This window comes from Pelophylax lessonae (assembly GCF_965119305.1).
Source record: "Pelophylax lessonae genome assembly, chromosome: 9".
NCBI classification, from domain to species: domain Eukaryota; kingdom Metazoa; phylum Chordata; class Amphibia; order Anura; family Ranidae; genus Pelophylax; species Pelophylax lessonae.
Window position 1 is genome coordinate 5,009,035 of NC_138776.1, and position 19,898 is coordinate 5,028,932.

The 19,898-nt window shown below is 44.3% G+C and overlaps 1 protein-coding gene across 1 annotated transcript in view; it reads right to left on the reverse strand.

Annotated features, from left to right (window-relative positions):
- Window positions 1-3,327: 3,327 nt before the first annotated feature.
- The window catches only part of LOC309564142 (complement C1r-A subcomponent-like), a gene marked incomplete at its 5' end in the record, with an annotated part of 131,530 nt that continues 114,959 nt past the window's right edge, over window positions 3,328-19,898 (reverse strand). The window contains one exon of the mRNA XM_082268771.1: window positions 3,328-4,321. Within this exon, the coding sequence (XP_082124897.1) occupies window positions 3,531-4,321 (791 nt within the window). The 3' untranslated portion in view covers window positions 3,328-3,530. The remainder of the gene's footprint in view (window positions 4,322-19,898) is intronic.

Consider the following 19,898-nt stretch of genomic DNA (forward strand, 5'->3'; position numbering starts at 1 on the left):
GGGGGTGGAGAACTGGCAGGCGGATTATCTGAGCCGCCAGACCCTGGATCAGGGGGAATGGTCTCTCCATCCGGATGTCTTCCAGATGTTGTGCGCGAAGTGGGGTCTTCCGGAGGTGGACCTGTTCGCGTCTCGTCTGAACAACAAGGTAAAAAGGTTCGTGGCAAGAACGCGCGATCCTCGGGCAGACGCGTCGGACGCGTTGGTAGCCCCGTGGCATCAGTATCGGCTGCTGTATGCGTTTCCGCCGATTCAATTGCTATCCAGGTTCCTTCGCAGGTTGATCTCGGAACCACACATGGTGATTCTTGTGGCACCGGACTGGCCTCGCCGGTCCTGGTACGCGGACCTCGTGAATCTGGCGGTCGACGCTCCTTGGCGTCTGCCTCTTCGAGAGGATCTCCTGTCTCAAGGGCCGATATTCCATCCTGCTTTACAGTCGCTGGCTTTGACGGCCTGGCTGTTGAAACCGAGGTCCTGAAGGATAGGGGTCTCTCTCCGGAGGTCATTCACACTTTGATTAATGCGAGGAAGTCTTCCTCGGGGAAGGTCTATCACCGTACTTGGAAGGCCTATTTTGCCTGGTGTGAGTCCAGGGGGTTTTCACCTCGCACTTACTCGGTGTCTAGGGTGTTGTCCTTCCTTCAGACGGGTGTCGACCAGCGTTTGGCGCTGGCTACGGTCAAGGGTCAGGTGTCTGCGCTGACCGTTCTCTTCCAACGTCCTGTGGCGTCTAACTCTCTGGTTAGTACCTTTGTTCAAGGGGTGCGACATCTGGTCCCTCCTAGGAGGGAACCTTTACCTCCTTGGGACTTGAATCTTGTTCTGTCCGTGTTACAACATGCTCCCTTTGAACAGATCAGGAAAATCTCGTTGTCCATGTTGTCCAAAAAAGTCGCTTTTTTGGTGGCGATCACTTCGGCTCGCAGGGTTTCGGAGCTGGTAGCTTTGTCCTGCAAGTCTCCGTATCTGGTCCTTCATCTAGATAAGGTGGTCTTGCGACCTAACCCTTCTTTTCTTCCGAAGAGAGTTTCGGTTTCTCACATCAATGAGGACATTGTCCTGCCTTCGCTCTGCGCGAAGCCCAAACATCCGAAGGAGGTGGAGCTGCATTCCTTGGATGTTGTTCGGGCGATTAGGGTTTACCTGAAATCGACTGAATCTTTCCGCAAGTCGGATTCCTTGTTTGTCCTTCCTGAGGGACCTCGGAAGGGCTTGGCTGCGTCGGCCTCTACCATTGCCAAATGGATCAGACAGACTGTGGAACAGGCCTATGATTTGAAGGGGAAAGTTCCCCCTGTGCCTGTGAAGGCGCACTCTACAAGATCTCTGAGTACGTCTTGGGCCTGTCGTCATGGGGCTTCTGTGGCCCAGGTGTGTAAGGCGGCGACTTGGTCGTCCATTCACACCTTCACGAAATTCTACAGAGTGGATGTTCAGGCATCGGCAGATGCTTCCTTTGGCCGCAAGGTTCTTAGTGCGGCAGTTCCTTAGAGCCTCTTGTATGGGCTCCTTGGCTGTTTGGGATACATGTTGTTATCCCTAGGTTATTTGTTTTCCTGGGTTTTTGCTTCTGTTGAGCAAGTTTTTTTCTCCTGTTGCCCAGATGGTTTCCTTCCTTTGGTAAGGTTCCTTTCTCTGCTGTGGAGACGGCGTTGCCTGGGGCGCGGCTGCGTTTCCCACCCCTCATGTTTGCACTGCTTTGGGACGTCCCCATTGTGACGAATATGAAGATGGCGGCGACTGTCGGAGGACGTAAGAGAAAACTGAATTTTTGTAAATTCTTACCTGTAAAATTCCTTTCTCTGAGTCCTCCGACAGTCGCCGCCCCCGCCCCTCTTTTGGGGTTGGTTGTATACTCTACTGCTATTCCACTGAAACTGAAGTATGGATACAGGAAGTAGGAGGGTATTGACTGAGGGGACCACCCCCTGGGGGTGGGATGTGTTAAAGCTTTTATATTAACATATTCTGTTGCCTAGCTACTCCTTCGGAGCAAAGTCTAATACCCCCCGTTGTGACGAATATGAAGATGGCGGCGACTGTCGGAGGACTCAGAGAAAGGAATTTTACAGGTAAGATTTTACAAAAATTCCGTTTTATTAACATTTTTAACATTAAGGGCTCGTTCTTCACACCTTAACTGCATGAAAGCTGATAGGAAAACTGCACTTGCAGGGACATCATAAATTCACATCATCTGATTGTGAATGATGAATAAACTGCTGCAGTACTGCACTCACTCACTGCAATCATTTTATATCACTACTGCAGTGCAGTCAGTGCAAAACTGCTAGAAAAAAGCTAGGCAACAGCTAGACAGTGGATTGGATTGGAGTCACTGGACTACTGCTGCAGTCAGTGCAAAACTGCTGGAAAAAAAATCTAGGCAACAGCTAGACAGTGGATTGGAGTGGAGTCACTGGACTACTGCTGCAGTCAGTGCAAAACTGCTAGAAAAAAAAATCACCTCTCCTAGCACAAATCCTCTACTCCTAAAATGTCCCCTCCTACTACACATTTTCTCCCTCCCACTTCAAATCCCCCCTCCCAGCACACATTTCCCCCAAATCCCCATTACTAGCACAAATCTTCTTCCCTCCATCCCAACACAAATCTCCCTAAATTACCACTCTTAAGACTCCCCGCCCCTAATTTCCCCTCCTAGAACAATACTTACCCAGTGCCAGGGCAAGATCATCCAGCCCGTACCAAACTGCGCCCCCCTTTCCCTTAGGGTTAGGGTGGGGGCGCCCCCATCCCTGCAATAAACCATTGCTCCCAGGGCAGCCGTGCCCACCCCTTGTTTCGGCCCTGCCAACCCCAAATTCCACTTACACTCCAATCTCCTTGTGGCGCCACCCCACCTCATATGATACCACAGTGCCCAGGGCAGCTGTTCCTCCTGCCCACCCCTTGTTCCGGCCCTGAGTACAGAGTGCTGTGATTGGACCAGGTATCATGTGATATCTGTAGGCCAATCACAGCATAGGCAACACAGCTGTTATGAATGACTTCATTATTCACCAGGCCCCAAGTGTCAGGATCCACTGTGTCCACTGGTCATGGGGAGGGGGGATGGGGGGGCACTGCATGCCTCAGGGAGTGCTCAGAGTGCTCTTAAACCCGGAGCAGGCAAATGATGTACATGTAGATGATTGTGCCTGCAATTGCTGCCCCACCGCAGTGTGGGGCAGCCAGTGCAGGCACAATCATCTACATGTAAGTTGTTTATGGAGGACCCTTACCCCCTCCCAAATTCCCCCTAACCCCCAAACTCCCTATGGAACCCCCCCCCCACCTCACATGATTCCATAGTGCCCAGGGCAGCTGTCCCTCCTGCCCACCCCTTGTCCCGACCCTGGGTAAATGCGCAGTTGATGATTGTGATGTATGAATAATGTGCAGAAGAAGAAGGAGAAGAAATTTAATTTAATTGTGAATTTGTTTTCTACAATGATAATAAATCTCATTCTATTCTATTCTATTCTATTCTATTCTGAATGATAACTGGTGTTAGAAATATTCTTCTATGAGAGCAGATGGCCTTTAATCCAATCCATGTAATTAATGACTTTGGTGTAAAACCCATAGTGAACACGGCAAGCAAAACCCCAAGACACAATACCCGTGACCACCCACTTGTTGTCCTCGTTTTTAGAGGCAAATGCCCCCCCGGTGTCTCCACCACATGCGTCTTTCTTCAGTAGCGCACCTTCTGGATAACCAGCGCAGAACATGTTCTCTGTGAATTCTGGAATTGTATCGTTAGGACTGGTCCTCTGTATCTCCTCTAGTTGTTGCTGGCATTTGTCCCTCTGAACCATGGGCAAAGCCATGTACCTCAGAAGTCTGGAACGACGTCCCCTCGCTGTCTTTCCAAATCCACTTACATACCCCATATTGTCGGCGTCATACAAGGACTCATCGCCGTCTTCGGGGAGGCAGATGGGAGAGGTGTTCTCGTTCATGACGATGGGCTCCTTCAGGCGAATCAGAGCGATGTCGTGGTCAAAATTGCCCTTGGTGTACTTTGGATGCACATAAACTTCCTGAACTGCCAAAGGACCTTGTTGCTTCAGCTTCACCACATCTGTGTTGCCGATAAAAATTTGCGTGTCTTGGACATAGTCATCTGACTCTCCAGCTTCTATTGCACTGGCAGTTATCATCACCCAATGTTCTCCTATCAGAACGCCACCACCACTGCTATGTGTATCAGCTTTCAGTAGCACTTGCCAAGGGAAGTTGCCCGGTTCTGCTGTTACACCTCCAATAATACGGCGGTGTCCAATGACGGGATTTGAAGGTTTTCCACACACTGGGGGCACAAGAGCTCACAATTAGTCACCTGACATCACCAGTACACATTGCTGTACAATGTTTGGTAGCTTTCTATACGTATTGGTGTGCGCAGCCTATTGCATTAGAGTGTGCACACCAGACCACAAACACCCATTGGGTGTATATCAGTAGAGCAGAGGATGGTGTCAGTAGAGCAGTGGACGGTGTCAGTAGAGCAGTGGACGGTGCCAATAGAGCAGTGGATGGTGTCAGTAGGGCAGTGGACTGTGTCAGTAGAGCAGTGGACGGTGTCAGTAGGGCAGTGGACGGTGTCAGTAGAGCAGTGGATGGTGTCAGTAGAGCAGTGGACGGTGTCAATAGGGCAGTGAGTGGTGTCAGTAGGGCAGTGAACAATGTCAATAGGGCAGGGGATGGTGTCAGTAGAGCAGTGGACGGTGTCAGTAGAGCAGTGGACGGTGTCAGTAGGGCAGTGGACAGTGTCAGTAGAGCAGTGGATGGTGTCAGTAGGGCAGTGGACGCTGTCAGTAGGGCAGAGGATGGTGTCAGTAGGGCAGTGGACGGTGTCAGTAGGGCAGTGGGATGGTGCCGTTTTTTATTTTTATTATTTTTTATTTATTTTCTAAATTATTTTTTACAATTTTTTTAAGAGCCCTGTTATGGGGCTTTGGTGAAATATCATGGGTCCAAACAGACCCTTGATGTCTCACTTTTGAGACAGAGAAAGAAACTGAGGACAGAGATTCCCCAGCCCCTTTCTCTGTAGCCTTCAGTAAATCTAGTTTACTATGCTTCAATTAAGAATGAAGACAGCTGCGATCGGTACAGGTCACTCACTGTGTTCATTCAGAAAAGGAAGGTCAGTTTATTAAATATTTACCAGTCCCTTCCCTGCGGAGAGGAGAGAAGCTGACAGCACTACAGAGGGGAGATGGGAAGCAGGGGGAATCTGCAACGCATATGGTGATTAGGGTGTGCCCAGGCACAACCAGCACACCCTGTGCGCACTTCTATGTCTAGAAGTATTCAAGTTCCATGAGGCTCCACCAACAAAGTGTTACACCACATCCAACCCACGAAAATCACCCTACTGAGAGTAGCACTGGCTACACCATTTAGTATTTGTTGCTCCACCATGGTCATTACAACATTAAAATGATGTTATGCTTTACCTATAGAACACAGAGTAATAGGTTCTCTTTATTGTTGGTACCCTCACAGGGAGGGGCAATGAAGGAAACATTTTACCTGCAGAATTTAGGTTCCGCTTCCGATCATCTAGGCCACATGTGTCAAACACAAGGCCCACTGGCCGAATCCGGCCCTCCAGACCATTTCATGTGGCCCTCGCACTTCTCCTAGAGCTCCAGCCCTCCTTTGGGCCTCCTCCACACCCTGCACTTTCTGCTTCCCAGCTCAAACCCCAGCTTCTTCCCAGCAGCAACACAAGGTAAGGGGGTGCACTTTGATGTAAGGGAGGGTAGGGCAGGATCCTTGACATCTGATGCAAGGGGGGTGGGATACTCTGGAAATCTAGTATTACACATACAACCAGCCCTTTAAGGGCAATTCTAATGCAGATCAGGCCCTCGATGAAGTTGAGTTTGACTCCCATGTAGTGTTGAGCGAACACGGACTGTATTATTCGGGTCCGTACCGGATAATTGGATTTTTGTTACCCGGACCCGAAAACTTTACTGTATGTTCGGGTTTAAAATCCGTGTTCGGTAATTTTATTTCCTGTTTTGTATGTAATGGCGCGCTTTTAATGGCGGGCTTTCAACAGCCAATCAACAAGCGTTTAACTGGTGTGCCATAGAAGCCATCACAGCCATGCCTACTAATGGCATGGCTGTGATTGGCCAGCTGAAGCATGGGACCCAGGTCTTTATAAGCTCGAGACACAGCGCGGTGTGCGTCAGTCTGCTGTAGTGTAGGGAGAAAGCACACATAACGGTGCTGGCTGCTGCTGATTAGGGACAGACAGGGAAAAACAACATTGTGCCCGAAAAGAATGCAGGGACAGGTCGGAGTGTAGGCAGGGAAAGATATTTGAGCATTTTAGGGACAGGCTGGAGAGAGTAGGCAGGGACACATAGGAGACACAGGACAGAACAATCATCCGTTAGCGATCTACATCGATTTTGCTGTGTGGGGGGTGGTGCAGTGAACGATCTTTTTACCCTCACTTGAGCCCACTGAGGAGGAGGGAGAAAAAAATATATTTTTATCAGTCTGTTGTGTGCAGCGTTCAGCTATATTTTACTACACAGTGCTGTTCTAATCTGCTATTTAAAAATTACAAATTTAAAGGGGAATTTTTTTTAAGAGCACTTGCCATGCTCTTAACTACATTTTGCTGCCATTTGCAGCACTCTGGCCCTTTCCATTGTTTTTTTAGAGCCATTTTAGTGCCTGAAAGTTCGGGTCCCTATTGACTTCAATGGGGTTCGGTGTCCGGGTAAAGTTCGAAAAAAGTCCGGGACACGGACCCGGACTTTTTTTTTCAAGTTCGGCCGAACCCGCCGAACACGGACATCCAGGTGTCCGCTCAACTCTACTCCCATGATCTAGGCGGTCATCTGTCAAAATTGGGTACGCGCTCCTCCCGCCCACTCTTCAAAAGTGCCAATTCTTCAGGAGGAGCGGGGACGAGTCCTTAAAGCAGAACTTCCCTTTTTGGGTGGAGCTCCACTTTAACAAGCATGTGAACAGAAGGTTGCAGTCTTGACAATCTGACAAACAGAAGTTATGCTAAAATAAAAAAAACATGAAAATCTAACATATCTAGTAGAATGTGCTTTACCAGGGAATGGAGGATCCCTATACTTCAGACTATAGGTTCTAATGGTAACTTGTCTGATCTAGTAACAATGGTGGAGCGAGAAGCAGGAAGACCATTGCCAGAACCTCCAAAAGAACAAAGAGGGAATCGGATTTCCTAAAGATGTCGGCTCTTACAGTGCACCCCAGGTCCAGACAGTGAAGAGAAATTTCCACAGGAATCGTTGGAGCGGAATATAAGGAGGGCAGAACATTATCCTATTTAAGGTGGAAGGCAGAAACCACCTTAGGTAGAAAAGAGGCCTGAGGCCTCAAGACAACCTTGTCCTTGTGCAACACTAAGAAAGACCCCTTACTGTATGAGGTTGCTAACTCAGAGTCTCTCCTTGAAGAGGTGATGGCCACAAGAAAGGCCACCTTACAGGTAAGGTCAGACAGGGGAATATCCCTGATAGGTAGCTTCTGAAAATGAGGAGAGAACCAGACTGAGATCCCAAGGTGATAAGAGGGAACTGACAGGGGGAGAGATGTGAGCTACTCCCCTAATGAAGGCCTTAATTAGAGAGTTAGAGGCTAAAGGTGTCTGGAACAGAATGGCCAAGGCCAAGATTTGTGCCTAATGGTAATACTCAAAGCCAACAGTTGGTCCAGACTAGTTTGGAGGAAAGACAGTTAAGTCTGATGGAGTACTCTGTAGTATAAACTTTCTTTGACTCGCACCAAGCAAAACAGGTCTTCAAGGTGTGATGATAGACTTTGTAAGAAGTTGACTTTCATAGCCTTCAAAAAGGTAGAAATGACTACGTCTGAAAATGCTCTTGTCCTTCTTGAGCATGGCTTCAAAAGTCATGCTCTTAAAAACAACGATTGAAAAGCAGGATTCAACATTGCCCATTGGGAAAGGAGGTCCAGACTATTTGAAATCTAAAAGAACTTTGAGTATGTCGAAATAACATGTTCTCCTGGGCTGATTTGGTGCAATGAGGACCACTGGGCTGTCCTCATTCTCGACTCTGCGAAGAATCTGGAGGGGCAGAAAGGCATAAATCAGATTGAACTAATCCCACGGCATCAACAGGGCATCTACTACAAGGGCCTGAGGGTCCCTGAACCTGTGTGCTGTGTTGTTGAACTTGGATGCCTGGAGATCCATATCTGGTCTTCCTCACCTGTGGTGAAAGACTAGAAGGACCTCCAGATGGAGAGCCCATTCACCTGGATCCAGACACTGTTGACTGAGAAAGTATGCCTACCAATTTTCTATGCCTGGGATGTGGATGGCACACAGGGTGGAAAAGCGAAGCTCTGCCCAAGAGAGGATTAACTCAGCTTCCCTGAGATAGGTGCAGCTTCAGGTGCCTCCTTGAAGATTCATATAGGCCATGCCCATGGCATTGTCTTGAGCTTCCCCACACAGGAGGCAAACTTTTCTACTCAGCTGATTTTTAAAGAAAGTCTTTGCACACATTTAAACCTAAATATGATTCTTACTCTGAATAGTCTAAGGTTATTACAGGTGTACCCCAAGGTTCAGTGTTATTAGTGGTGTACCCCAAGGTTCAGTGTTATTACAGGTGTACCCCAAGGTTCAGTGTTATTAGTGATGTACCCCAAGGTTCAGTGTTATTAGTGGTGTACCCCAAGGTTCAGTTTTATTAGTGGTGTACCCCAAGGTTCAGTGTTATTAGTGATGTACCCCAAGGTTCAGTTTTATTAGTGATGTACCCCAAGGTTCAGTGTTATTAGTGATGTACCCCAAGGTTCAGTGTTATTAGTGATGTACCCCAAGGTTCAGTGTTATTAGTGGTGTACCCCAAGGTTCAGTTTTATTAGTGGTGTACCCCAAGGTTCAGTGTTATTAGTGATGTACCCCAAGGTTCAGTGTTATTAGTGATGTACCCCAAGGTTCAGTGTTATTAGTGATGTACCCCAAGGTTCAGTGTTATTAGTGATGTACCCCAAGGTTCAGTTTTATTAGTGGTGTACCCCAAGGTTCAGTGTTATTAGTGATGTACCCCAAGGTTCAGTGTTATTAGTGATGTACCCCAAGGTTCAGTGTTATTAGTGGTGTACCCCAAGGTTCAGTGTTATTAGTGGTGTACCCCAAGGTTCAGTGTTATTAGTGATGTACCCCAAGGTTCAGTGTTATTAGTGATGTACCCCAAGGTTCAGTTTTATTAGTGGTGTACCCCAAGGTGGTTCAGTGTTATTAGTGGTGTACCCCAAGGTTCAGTGTTATTAGTGGTGTACCCCAAGGTTCAGTGTTATTAGTGATGTACCCCAAGGTTCAGTGTTATTAGTGATGTACTCCAAGGTTCAGTGTTATTAGTGATGTACCCCAAGGTTCAGTGTTATTAGTGATGTACCCCAAGGTTCAGTTTTATTAGTGGTGTACCCCAAGGTTCAGTGTTATTAGTGGTGTACCCCAAGGTTCAGTGTTATTAGTGATGTACCCCAAGGTTCAGTGTTATTACAGGTGTACCCCAAGGTTCAGTGTTATTAGTGGTGTACTCCAAGGTTCAGTGTTATTAGTGATGTACTCCAAGGTTCAGTGTTATTAGTGATGTACCCCAAGGTTCAGTGTTATTAGTGATGTACTCCAAGGTTCCGTTTTATTAGTGGTGTACCCCAAGGTTCAGTTTTATTAGTGATGTACCCCAAGGTTCAGTGTTATTAGTGGTGTACCCCAAGGTTCAGTGTTATTAGTGATGTACTCCAAGGTTCAGTGTTATTAGTGATGTACCCCAAGGTTCAGTGTTATTAGTGATGTACCCCAAGGTTCAGTTTTATTAGTGGTGTACCCCAAGGTTCAGTGTTATTAGTGGTGTACCCCAAGGTTCAGTGTTATTAGTGTTGTACCCCAAGGTTCAGTGTTATTACAGGTGTACCCCAAGGTTCAGTGTTATTAGTGATGTACTCCAAGGTTCAGTGTTATTAGTGATGTACCCCAAGGTTCAGTGTTATTAGTGATGTACCCCAAGGTTCAGTTTTATTAGTGGTGTACCCCAAGGTTCAGTGTTATTAGTGGTGTACCCCAAGGTTCAGTGTTATTAGTGATGTACCCCAAGGTTCAGTGTTATTACAGGTGTACTCCAAGGTTCAGTGTTATTAGTGGTGTACTCCAAGGTTCAGTGTTATTAGTGGTGTACTCCAAGGTTCAGTGTTATTAGTGATGTACTCCAAGGTTCAGTGTTATTAGTGATGTACTCCAAGGTTCAGTGTTATTAGTGGTGTACCCCAAGGTTCAGTGTTATTAGTGATGTACTCCAAGGTTCAGTTTTATTAGTGATGTACTCCAAGGTTCAGTGTTATTAGTGATGTACCCCAAGGTTCAGTGTTATTAGTGGTGTACCCCAAGGTTCAGTGTTATTAGTGGTGTACCCCAAGGTTCAGTTTTATTAGTGATGTACTCCAAGGTTCAGTGTTATTAGTGGTGTACCCCAAGGTTCAGTGTTATTAGTGGTGTACCCCAAGGTTCAGTGTTATTAGTGGTGTACCCCAAGGTTCAGTGTTATTAGTGGTGTACCCCAAGGTTCAGTGTTATTAGTGATGTACCCCAAGGTTCAGTGTTATTAGTGATGTACCCCAAGGTTCAGTGTTATTAGTGGTGTACCCCAAGGTTCAGTGTTATTAGTGATGTACCCCAAGGTTCAGTGTTATTAGTGATGTACCCCAAGGTTCAGTGTTATTAGTGATGTACCCCAAGGTTCAGTGTTATTAGTGATGTACCCAAAGGTTCAGTTTTATTAGTGGTGTACCCCAAGGTTCAGTTTTATTAGTGGTGTACCCCAAGGTTCAGTTTTATTAGTGGTGTACCCCAAGGTTCAGTGTTGGGACTCCTACTTTTAATATATTTATAAATGATATTGGGTCTGGGATTTCAGTCTTTGCAGATGACACCAAGCTATGCAGTGGTATAATGTCCTTACAGGATGTCTCTTATAAGCTGACCTTAATGCACTGTTTAACCACTTAAGTCCCAGAAGATTTTACCCCCTTCCTGACCAGAGCCTATTTTGCGATTCGGCACTATGTGACTTTAATTGACAATTGCGCGGTAGTGCGACGCTGTACCCAAATGAAATTTACATCCTTTTTTTCCCACAAACAGAGCTTTCTTTTGGTGGTATTTGATCACCTGTGAAATTTTTACTTTTTGCGCTATAAACAAAAGAAGAGCATCAATTTTGAAAAAATAACAATATTTTTCACATTTTTTTTTATATGAAATTCCCCCCAAAAAAAATGTAAAAATCATAATTTTTTAGCATTTTTGGCCAATTTGTTTTCTGCTATATATGTTTGGTAAAAAAAATCACAATAAGCGTATTTTGATTGGTTTGCGCAAAAGTTATTGCGTTTACTAACTACTGGAAAATTTATGTCATTTTTATTGTTTTTTTTTTTAACGAGTAATGGCGGCGATCTGCGATTTTTTTTGCGGGACTGCGACATTGCGGCAGACAGATCGGACCCCTGACTGACATTTTTGACCCTTTTGGGGGTACCAGTGACATTACTACAGTAATCAGTGCTATAAATATGCACTGTTACTGTAAAAATGACACTGGCAGGGAAGGGGTTAACTTTATTGGAGAGGCAGGGGTTAAATGTGTCCCTAGGGGCGTTCTTCTTACTGTAAAGGGGCGTGGCTTTTCATGTAACCACAGAGACATACGATCCTAAATAGCAGGATCGTATGATCTCTGCAGTTACACCAGGGAGAATGACAGGCGGCTTTGTTTACATCAGCCGCCTGCCTTTCTCCCTCTCCAGCGGACGATCGCCAGTGATCGGCGGACATCGGAGCCGCCGGTCACTCGCGCTGGAGTATCCGAGAACGAGCGGGGGCGGGAGCGCGCCTCCGGCTGAGCGCGCTCGCCCCCTATTGGCTCGCGGGTGAGTGACGTATATATACATCACTTTGCCCAGGAGGGGCTGACCGCCGCCGTATATAGTCGTGGGGCGGTCGGCAAGAGGTTAATTGGGCAACTAAGTGGCAGATGGTTTGATAAATGTCGAAAAATGTTTATAAATGTAAAGTTCTGCACTTGGGGGGTAAGAATATGCATGCATCATACATACTAGGGGGAGTAGAGCTGGGGGGAATCCATAGCGGAGAAGGATCTGGGGGTTCTGGTAGATCATAAGCTTAATAATAGCATGCAATGCCAAGTTGCGGTTTCCAAAGTGAGCAAAGTCCTTTCTTGTAAAAGAGAGGTATGGACTCCAGAAAGAGAGAGAGAGATATCATCTGTACAAATCATTAGTAAGACCTCATCTGGAATATGCAGTTAAGTTTTGGGCTACAGTGCATAAAAAAGGATATCGGGGAACTGGAGAAAGTGCAGAGAAGGGCAACCAAACTGATAAGAGGCATGGGTGAGCTTAGCTATGAGGAGAGATTAGAGGAACTGAATGTATTCTCTCTTGAGAAGAGGAGATTAGGGGGGATATGATCACCATGTATAAATACATAAGGGGGGGGGGGTATGATCACCCCATAAGTCTCCTCCCGCATCACTGATCTACTAACAGACATATCAGCCTGGATGTCTCACCACTTCCTCAAACTGAATCTATCTAACACCGAGCTCATAATATTTCCTCCTCCACGTGCCCCTTCCCCAGAATTCTCTGTCAAGATCAATGGAACAACGATTAGTCCTTCCACACATGCCAGGGTGCTAGGGGTAACCCTGGACTCTGCACTGTCCTTTCAGGCTCACATCCAATCCCTGTCCAAATCATCCGCAACATCGATAGAATACGCCCTTTTTAACCGATGACACCACCAAGCTTCTAATTAACTCCCTGGCTATCTCTCGCCTCAACTACGGTAACTCCCTCCTCATTGGACTGCCTCTACATAGACTACCCCCCCTTCAGTCCATAATGAATGCTGCTGCAAGACCAACCATGGTGATCATATCCCCCTTATGTATTTACATAAGGGGGGATATGATCTCCATGTATAAATACATAAGAGGGGGATATGATCACCATGTATAAATACATAAGAGGGGGATATGATCACCATGTATAAATACATAAGGGGTTGTATGATCTCCATGTATAAATACATAAGGGGGGGATATGATCACCATGTATAAATACATAAGAGGGGGATATGATCACCATGTATAAATACATAAGGGGTTGTATGATCTCCATGTATAAATACATAAGGGGGGATATGATCACATGTATAAATACATAAGGGGGGATATGGTCACCATGTATAAATACATAAGGGGGGGTATGATCTCCATGTATAAATACATAAGGGGGGATATGATCACATGTATAAATACATAAGGGGGGATATGGTCACCATGTATAAATACATAAGGGGGGGGTATGATCTCCATGTATAAATGCATAAGGGGGGATATGATCACCATGTATAAATACATAAGGGGGGGTATGATCTCCATGTATAAATACATAAGGGGGGATATGATCGCATGTATAAATACATAAGGGGGGATATGGTCACCATGTATAAATACATAAGGGGGATATGATCACCATGTATAAATACATAAGGGGGGGGGGTATGATCTCCATGTATAAATGCATAAGGGGGGATATGATCACCATGTATAAATACATAAGGGGGGATATGATCTCCATGTATAAATACATAAAAGGGATATGATCTCCATGTATAAATACATAAGGGGGGGATATGATCTCCGTGTATAAATACATAAGGGGGGATATGATCACTATGTATAAATACATAAGGGGGATATGATCTCCATGTATAAATACATAGGGGGGGGGTATGATCTCCATGTATAAATACATAAGGGGGGATGATCACCATGTATAAATACATAGGGGGGGATATGATCACCATGTATAAATACATAAGGGGGGATATGATCACTATGTACAAATACATAAGGGGGGGATATGATCTCCGTGTATAAATACATAAGGGGGGATATGATCTCCGTGTATAAATACATAAGGGGGGATATGATCACCATGTATAAATACATAAGGGGGGGGGATATGATCACTATGTATAAATACATAAGGGGGGGGAATGATCTCCATGTATAAATACATAAGGGGGGATATGATCTCCATGTATAAATACATAAGGGGGGATATGATCTCCATGTATAAATACATAAGGGGGGATATGATCTCCATGTATAAATACATAAGGGGGGATATGATCACCATGTATAAATACATAAGGGGGGATATGATCACCATGTATAAATACATAAGGGGGGGGGGATATGATCTCCATGTATAAATACATAAGAGGAGATATGATCACCATGTATAAATACATAAGAGGGGGATACGATCTCCATGTATAAATACATAAGGGGGAGATATGATCTCCATGTATAATTACATAAGGGGGGGGGATATGATCTCCATGTATAAATACATAAGAGGGGGATACGATCTCCATGTATAAATACATAAGGGGGAGATATGATCTCCATGTATAATTACATAAGGGGGGGGGGGATATGATCTCCATGTATAAATATATAAGGGGGGATATGATCTCAATGTATAAATACATAAGGGGGGGATATGATCACCATGTATAAATACATAAGGGGGGATATGATCACCATGTATAAATACATAAGGGGGGATATGATCACCATGTATAAATACATAAGGGGGGATATGATCACCATGTATAAATACATAAGGGGGGATATGATCTCAATGTATAAATACATAAGGGGGGGATATGATCACCATGTATAAATACATAAGGGGGGATATGATCACCATGTATAAATACATAAGGGGGGATATGATCACCATGTATAAATACATAAGGGGTGATATGATCTCCATGTATAAATACATAAGGGGGGATATAATCTCCATGTATAAATACATAAGGGGGGATATGATCACCATGTATAAATACATAAGGGGTTGTATGATCTCCATGTATAAATACATAAGGGGGGATATGATCACATGTATAAATACATAAGGGGGGATATGGTCACCGTGTATAAATACATAAGGGGGGGTATGATCTCCATGTATAAATACATAAGGGGGGATATGATCACATGTATAAATACATAAGGGGGGATATGGTCACCATGTATAAATACATAAGGGGGGGTATGATCTCCATGTATAAATGCATAAGGGGGGATATGATCACCATGTATAAATACATAAGGGGGGGTATGATCTCCATGTATAAATACATAAGGGGGGATATGATCACATGTATAAATACATAAGGGGGGATATGGTCACCATGTATAAATACATAAGGGGGATATGATCACCATGTATAAATACATAAGGGGGGGGTATGATCTCCATGTATAAATGCATAAGGGGGGATATGATCACCATGTATAAATACATAAGGGGGGATATGATCTCCATGTATAAATACATAAAAGGGATATGATCTCCATGTATAAATACATAAGGGGGGGATATGATCTCCGTGTATAAATACATAAGGGGGGATATGATCACTATGTATAAATACATAAGGGGGATATGATCTCCATGTATAAATACATAGGGGGGGGGTATGATCTCCATGTATAAATACATAAGGGGGGATGATCACCATGTATAAATACATAGGGGGGGATATGATCACCATGTATAAATACATAAGGGGGGATATGATCACTATGTACAAATACATAAGGGGGGGATATGATCTCCGTGTATAAATACATAAGGGGGGATATGATCTCCGTGTATAAATACATAAGGGGGGATATGATCACCATGTATAAATACATAAGGGGGGGGGGGATATGATCACTATGTATAAATACATAAGGGGGGGGGGAATGATCTCCATGTATAAATACATAAGGGGGGATATGATCTCCATGTATAAATACATAAGGGGGGGATATGATCTCCATGTATAAATACATAAGGGGGGATATGATCTCCATGTATAAATACATAAGGGGGGATATGATCTCCATGTATAAATACATAAGGGGGGATATGATCACCATGTATAAATACATAAGGGGGGATATGATCACCATGTATAAATACATAAGGGGGGGGGGATATGATCTCCATGTATAAATACATAAGAGGAGATATGATCACCATGTATAAATACATAAGAGGGGGATACGATCTCCATGTATAAATACATAAGGGGGAGATATGATCTCCATGTATAATTACATAAGGGGGGGGGATATGATCTCCATGTATAAATACATAAGAGGGGGATACGATCTCCATGTATAAATACATAAGGGGGAGATATGATCTCCATGTATAATTACATAAGGGGGGGGGGGATATGATCTCCATGTATAAATATATAAGGGGGGATATGATCTCAATGTATAAATACATAAGGGGGGGATATGATCACCATGTATAAATACATAAGGGGGGATATGATCACCATGTATAAATACATAAGGGGGGATATGATCACCATGTATAAATACATAAGGGGGGATATGATCACCATGTATAAATACATAAGGGGGGATATGATCTCAATGTATAAATACATAAGGGGGGGATATGATCACCATGTATAAATACATAAGGGGGGATATGATCACCATGTATAAATACATAAGGGGGGATATGATCACCATGTATAAATACATAAGGGGTGATATGATCTCCATGTATAAATACATAAGGGGGATATAATCTCCATGTATAAATACATAAGGGGGGATATGATCACCATGTATAAATACATAAGGGGGGATATGATCACCATGTATAAATACATAAGGGGGGATATGATCACCATGTATAAATACATAAGGGGGGATATGATCACCATGTATAAATACATAAGGGGGGGATATGATCTCCATGTATAAATACATAAGGGGGGATATGATCACCATGTATAAATACATAAGGGGGGGATATGATCTCCATGTAGTAATACATAAGGGGGGATATGATCTTCATGTATAAAAACATAAGGGGGAGATATGATCTCCATGTATAATTACATAAGGGGGGGGGGATATGATCTCCATGTATAAATATATAAGGGGGGATATGATCTCCATGTATAAATACATAAGGGGGGATATGATCTCCATGTATAAATACATAAGGGGGGATATGATCTCCATGTATAAATACATAAGGGGGGATATGATCTCCATGTAATACATAAGGGGTCCATTGGTGTTGAGTTGTTCACTTTAAGGCCATCACAGAGGACAAGGGGGCACTCTTTGTCTAAAGGAAAGGAGATTTCATCTGCAAATTTGGAAAGGTTTCTTCACATTAAGAGCTGCGAAAATGTGGAATAGATTCCCTCCAGAGGTGGTTCTGGCCAGCTCAGTAGATTGCTTAAAAAAAGGCCTGGATTCTTTCCTGGGTGTACATAATATAACTGGGTACTAATATTTATAGGTAAAGTTGATCCAGGGAATATCCGATTGCCTCTCAGAGGATTAGGAAGGATTTTTTTCCACTGCTGTAGTAAATTGGATCATGCATTGCTGGGGTTTTTTCGCCTTCCTCTGGATCAACTGTGGGTATAGGGTTGTGTATATAGGATTGTATGGTTGGGGCAGGTATAGGATTGTGTATATGGGATTGTATGGTTGGGGCGGGTATAGGATTGTATATATGGGATTGTATAGTTGGGGCGGGTATAGGATTGTGTATATGGGATTGTATGGTTGGGGAGGGTATAGGATTGTGTATATGGGATTGTACGGTTGGGGCAGGTATAGGATGGTGTATATGGGATTGTACGGTTGATGCGGGTATAGGATTGTGTATATGGGATTGTATGGTTGGGGAGGGTATAGGATTGTGTATATGGGATTGTATGGTTGGGGCGGGTATAGGATTGTGTATATGGGATTGTATGGTTGGGGCGGGTATAGGATTGTGTATATGGGATTATATGGTTGGGAAGGGTATAGGATTGTGTATATGGGATTGTATGGTTGGGGAGGGTATAGGATTGTGTATATGGGATTGTATGGTTGGGGCGGGTATAGGATTGTGTATATGGGATTGTATCTTTGGGGCGGGTATAGGATTGTGTATATGGGATTGTATGGTTGGGGCGGGTATAGGGTTGTGTATATGGGATTGTATGGTTGAGGCGGGTATAGGATTGTGTATATGGGATTGTATGGTTGGGGGTGGGTATAGGATTGTGTATATGGGATTGTATGGTTGGGGAGGGTATAGGATTGTGTATATGGGATTGTATGGTTGAGGCGGGTATAGGATTGTGTATATGGGATTGTATGGTGGGGGCGGGTATAGGATTGTGTATATGGGATTGTATGGTTGGGGAGGGTATAGGATTGTGTATATGGGATTGTATGGTTGGGGTGAATATAAGATTGTGTATATGGGATTGTATGGTTGGGGTGGGTATAGGATTGTGTATATGGGATTGTATGGTTGGGGTGGGTATAGGATTGTGTATAGGGGATTGTATGGTTGGGGTGGGTATAGGATTGTGTATATGGGATTGTATGGTTGGGAAGGGTATAGGATTGTGTATATGGGATTTTATGGTTGGGGTGGGTATAGGATTGTGTATATGGGATTGTATGGTTGGGGAGGGTATAGGATTGTGTATATGGGATTGTATGGTTGGGAAGGGTATAGGATTGTGTATATGGGATTGTATGGTTGGGGTGGGTATAGGATTGTGTATATGGGATTGTATGGTTGGGGAGGGTATAGGATTGTGTATGGGATTGTATGGTTGGGGAGGGTATAGGATTGTGTATATGGGATTGTATGGTTGGGGAGGGTATAGGATTGTGTATATGGGATTGTATGGTTGGGGTGGGTATAAGATTGTGTATATGGGATTGTATGGTTGGGGTGGGTATAGGATTGTGTATATGGGATTGTATGGTTGGGGTGGGTATAGGATTGTATGGTTGGGGTGGGTATAGGATTGTGTATATGGGATTGTATGGTTGGGGAGGGTATAGGATTGTGTATATGGGATTGTATGGTTGGGGCGGGTATAGGATTGTGTATATGGGATTGTATGGTTGGGGTGGGTATAGGATTGTGTATATGGGATTGTATGGTTGGGGCGGGTATAGGATTGTGTATATGGGATTGTATGGTTGGGGCGGGTATAGGATTGTGTATATGGGATTGTATGGTTGGGGCGGGTATAGGATTGTGTATATGGGATTGTATGGTTGGGGTGGGTATAGGATTGTGTATATGGGATTGTATGGTTGGGTATAGGATTGTGTATATGGGATTGTAGGGTTGGGGCGGGTATAGGATTCTGTATAGGGGATTGTATGGTTGGGGTGGGTATAGGATTGTGTATATGGGATTGTATGGTTGGGGTGGGTATAGGATTGTGTATATGGGATTGTATGGTTGAGATGGGTATAGGATTGTGTATATGGGATTGTATGGTTGGGGTGGGTATAGGATTGTGTATATGGGATTGTATGGTTGGGGAGGGTATAGGATTGTGTATGGGATTGTATGGTTGGGGAGGGTATAGGATTGTGTATATGGGATTGTATGGTTGGGGTGGGTATAGGATTGTGCATATGGGATTGTATGGTTGGGGTGGGTATAGGATTGTGTATATGGGATTGTATGGTTGGGGAGGGTATAGGATTGTGTATGGGATTGTATGGTTGGGGAGGGTATAGGATTGTGCATATGGGATTGTATGGTTGGGGAGGGTATAGGATTGTGCATATGGGATTGTATGGTTGGGGTGGGTATAGGATTGTGTATATGGGATTGTATGGTTGGGGCGGGTATAGGATTGTGTATATGGGATTGTATGATTGGGGAGGGTATAG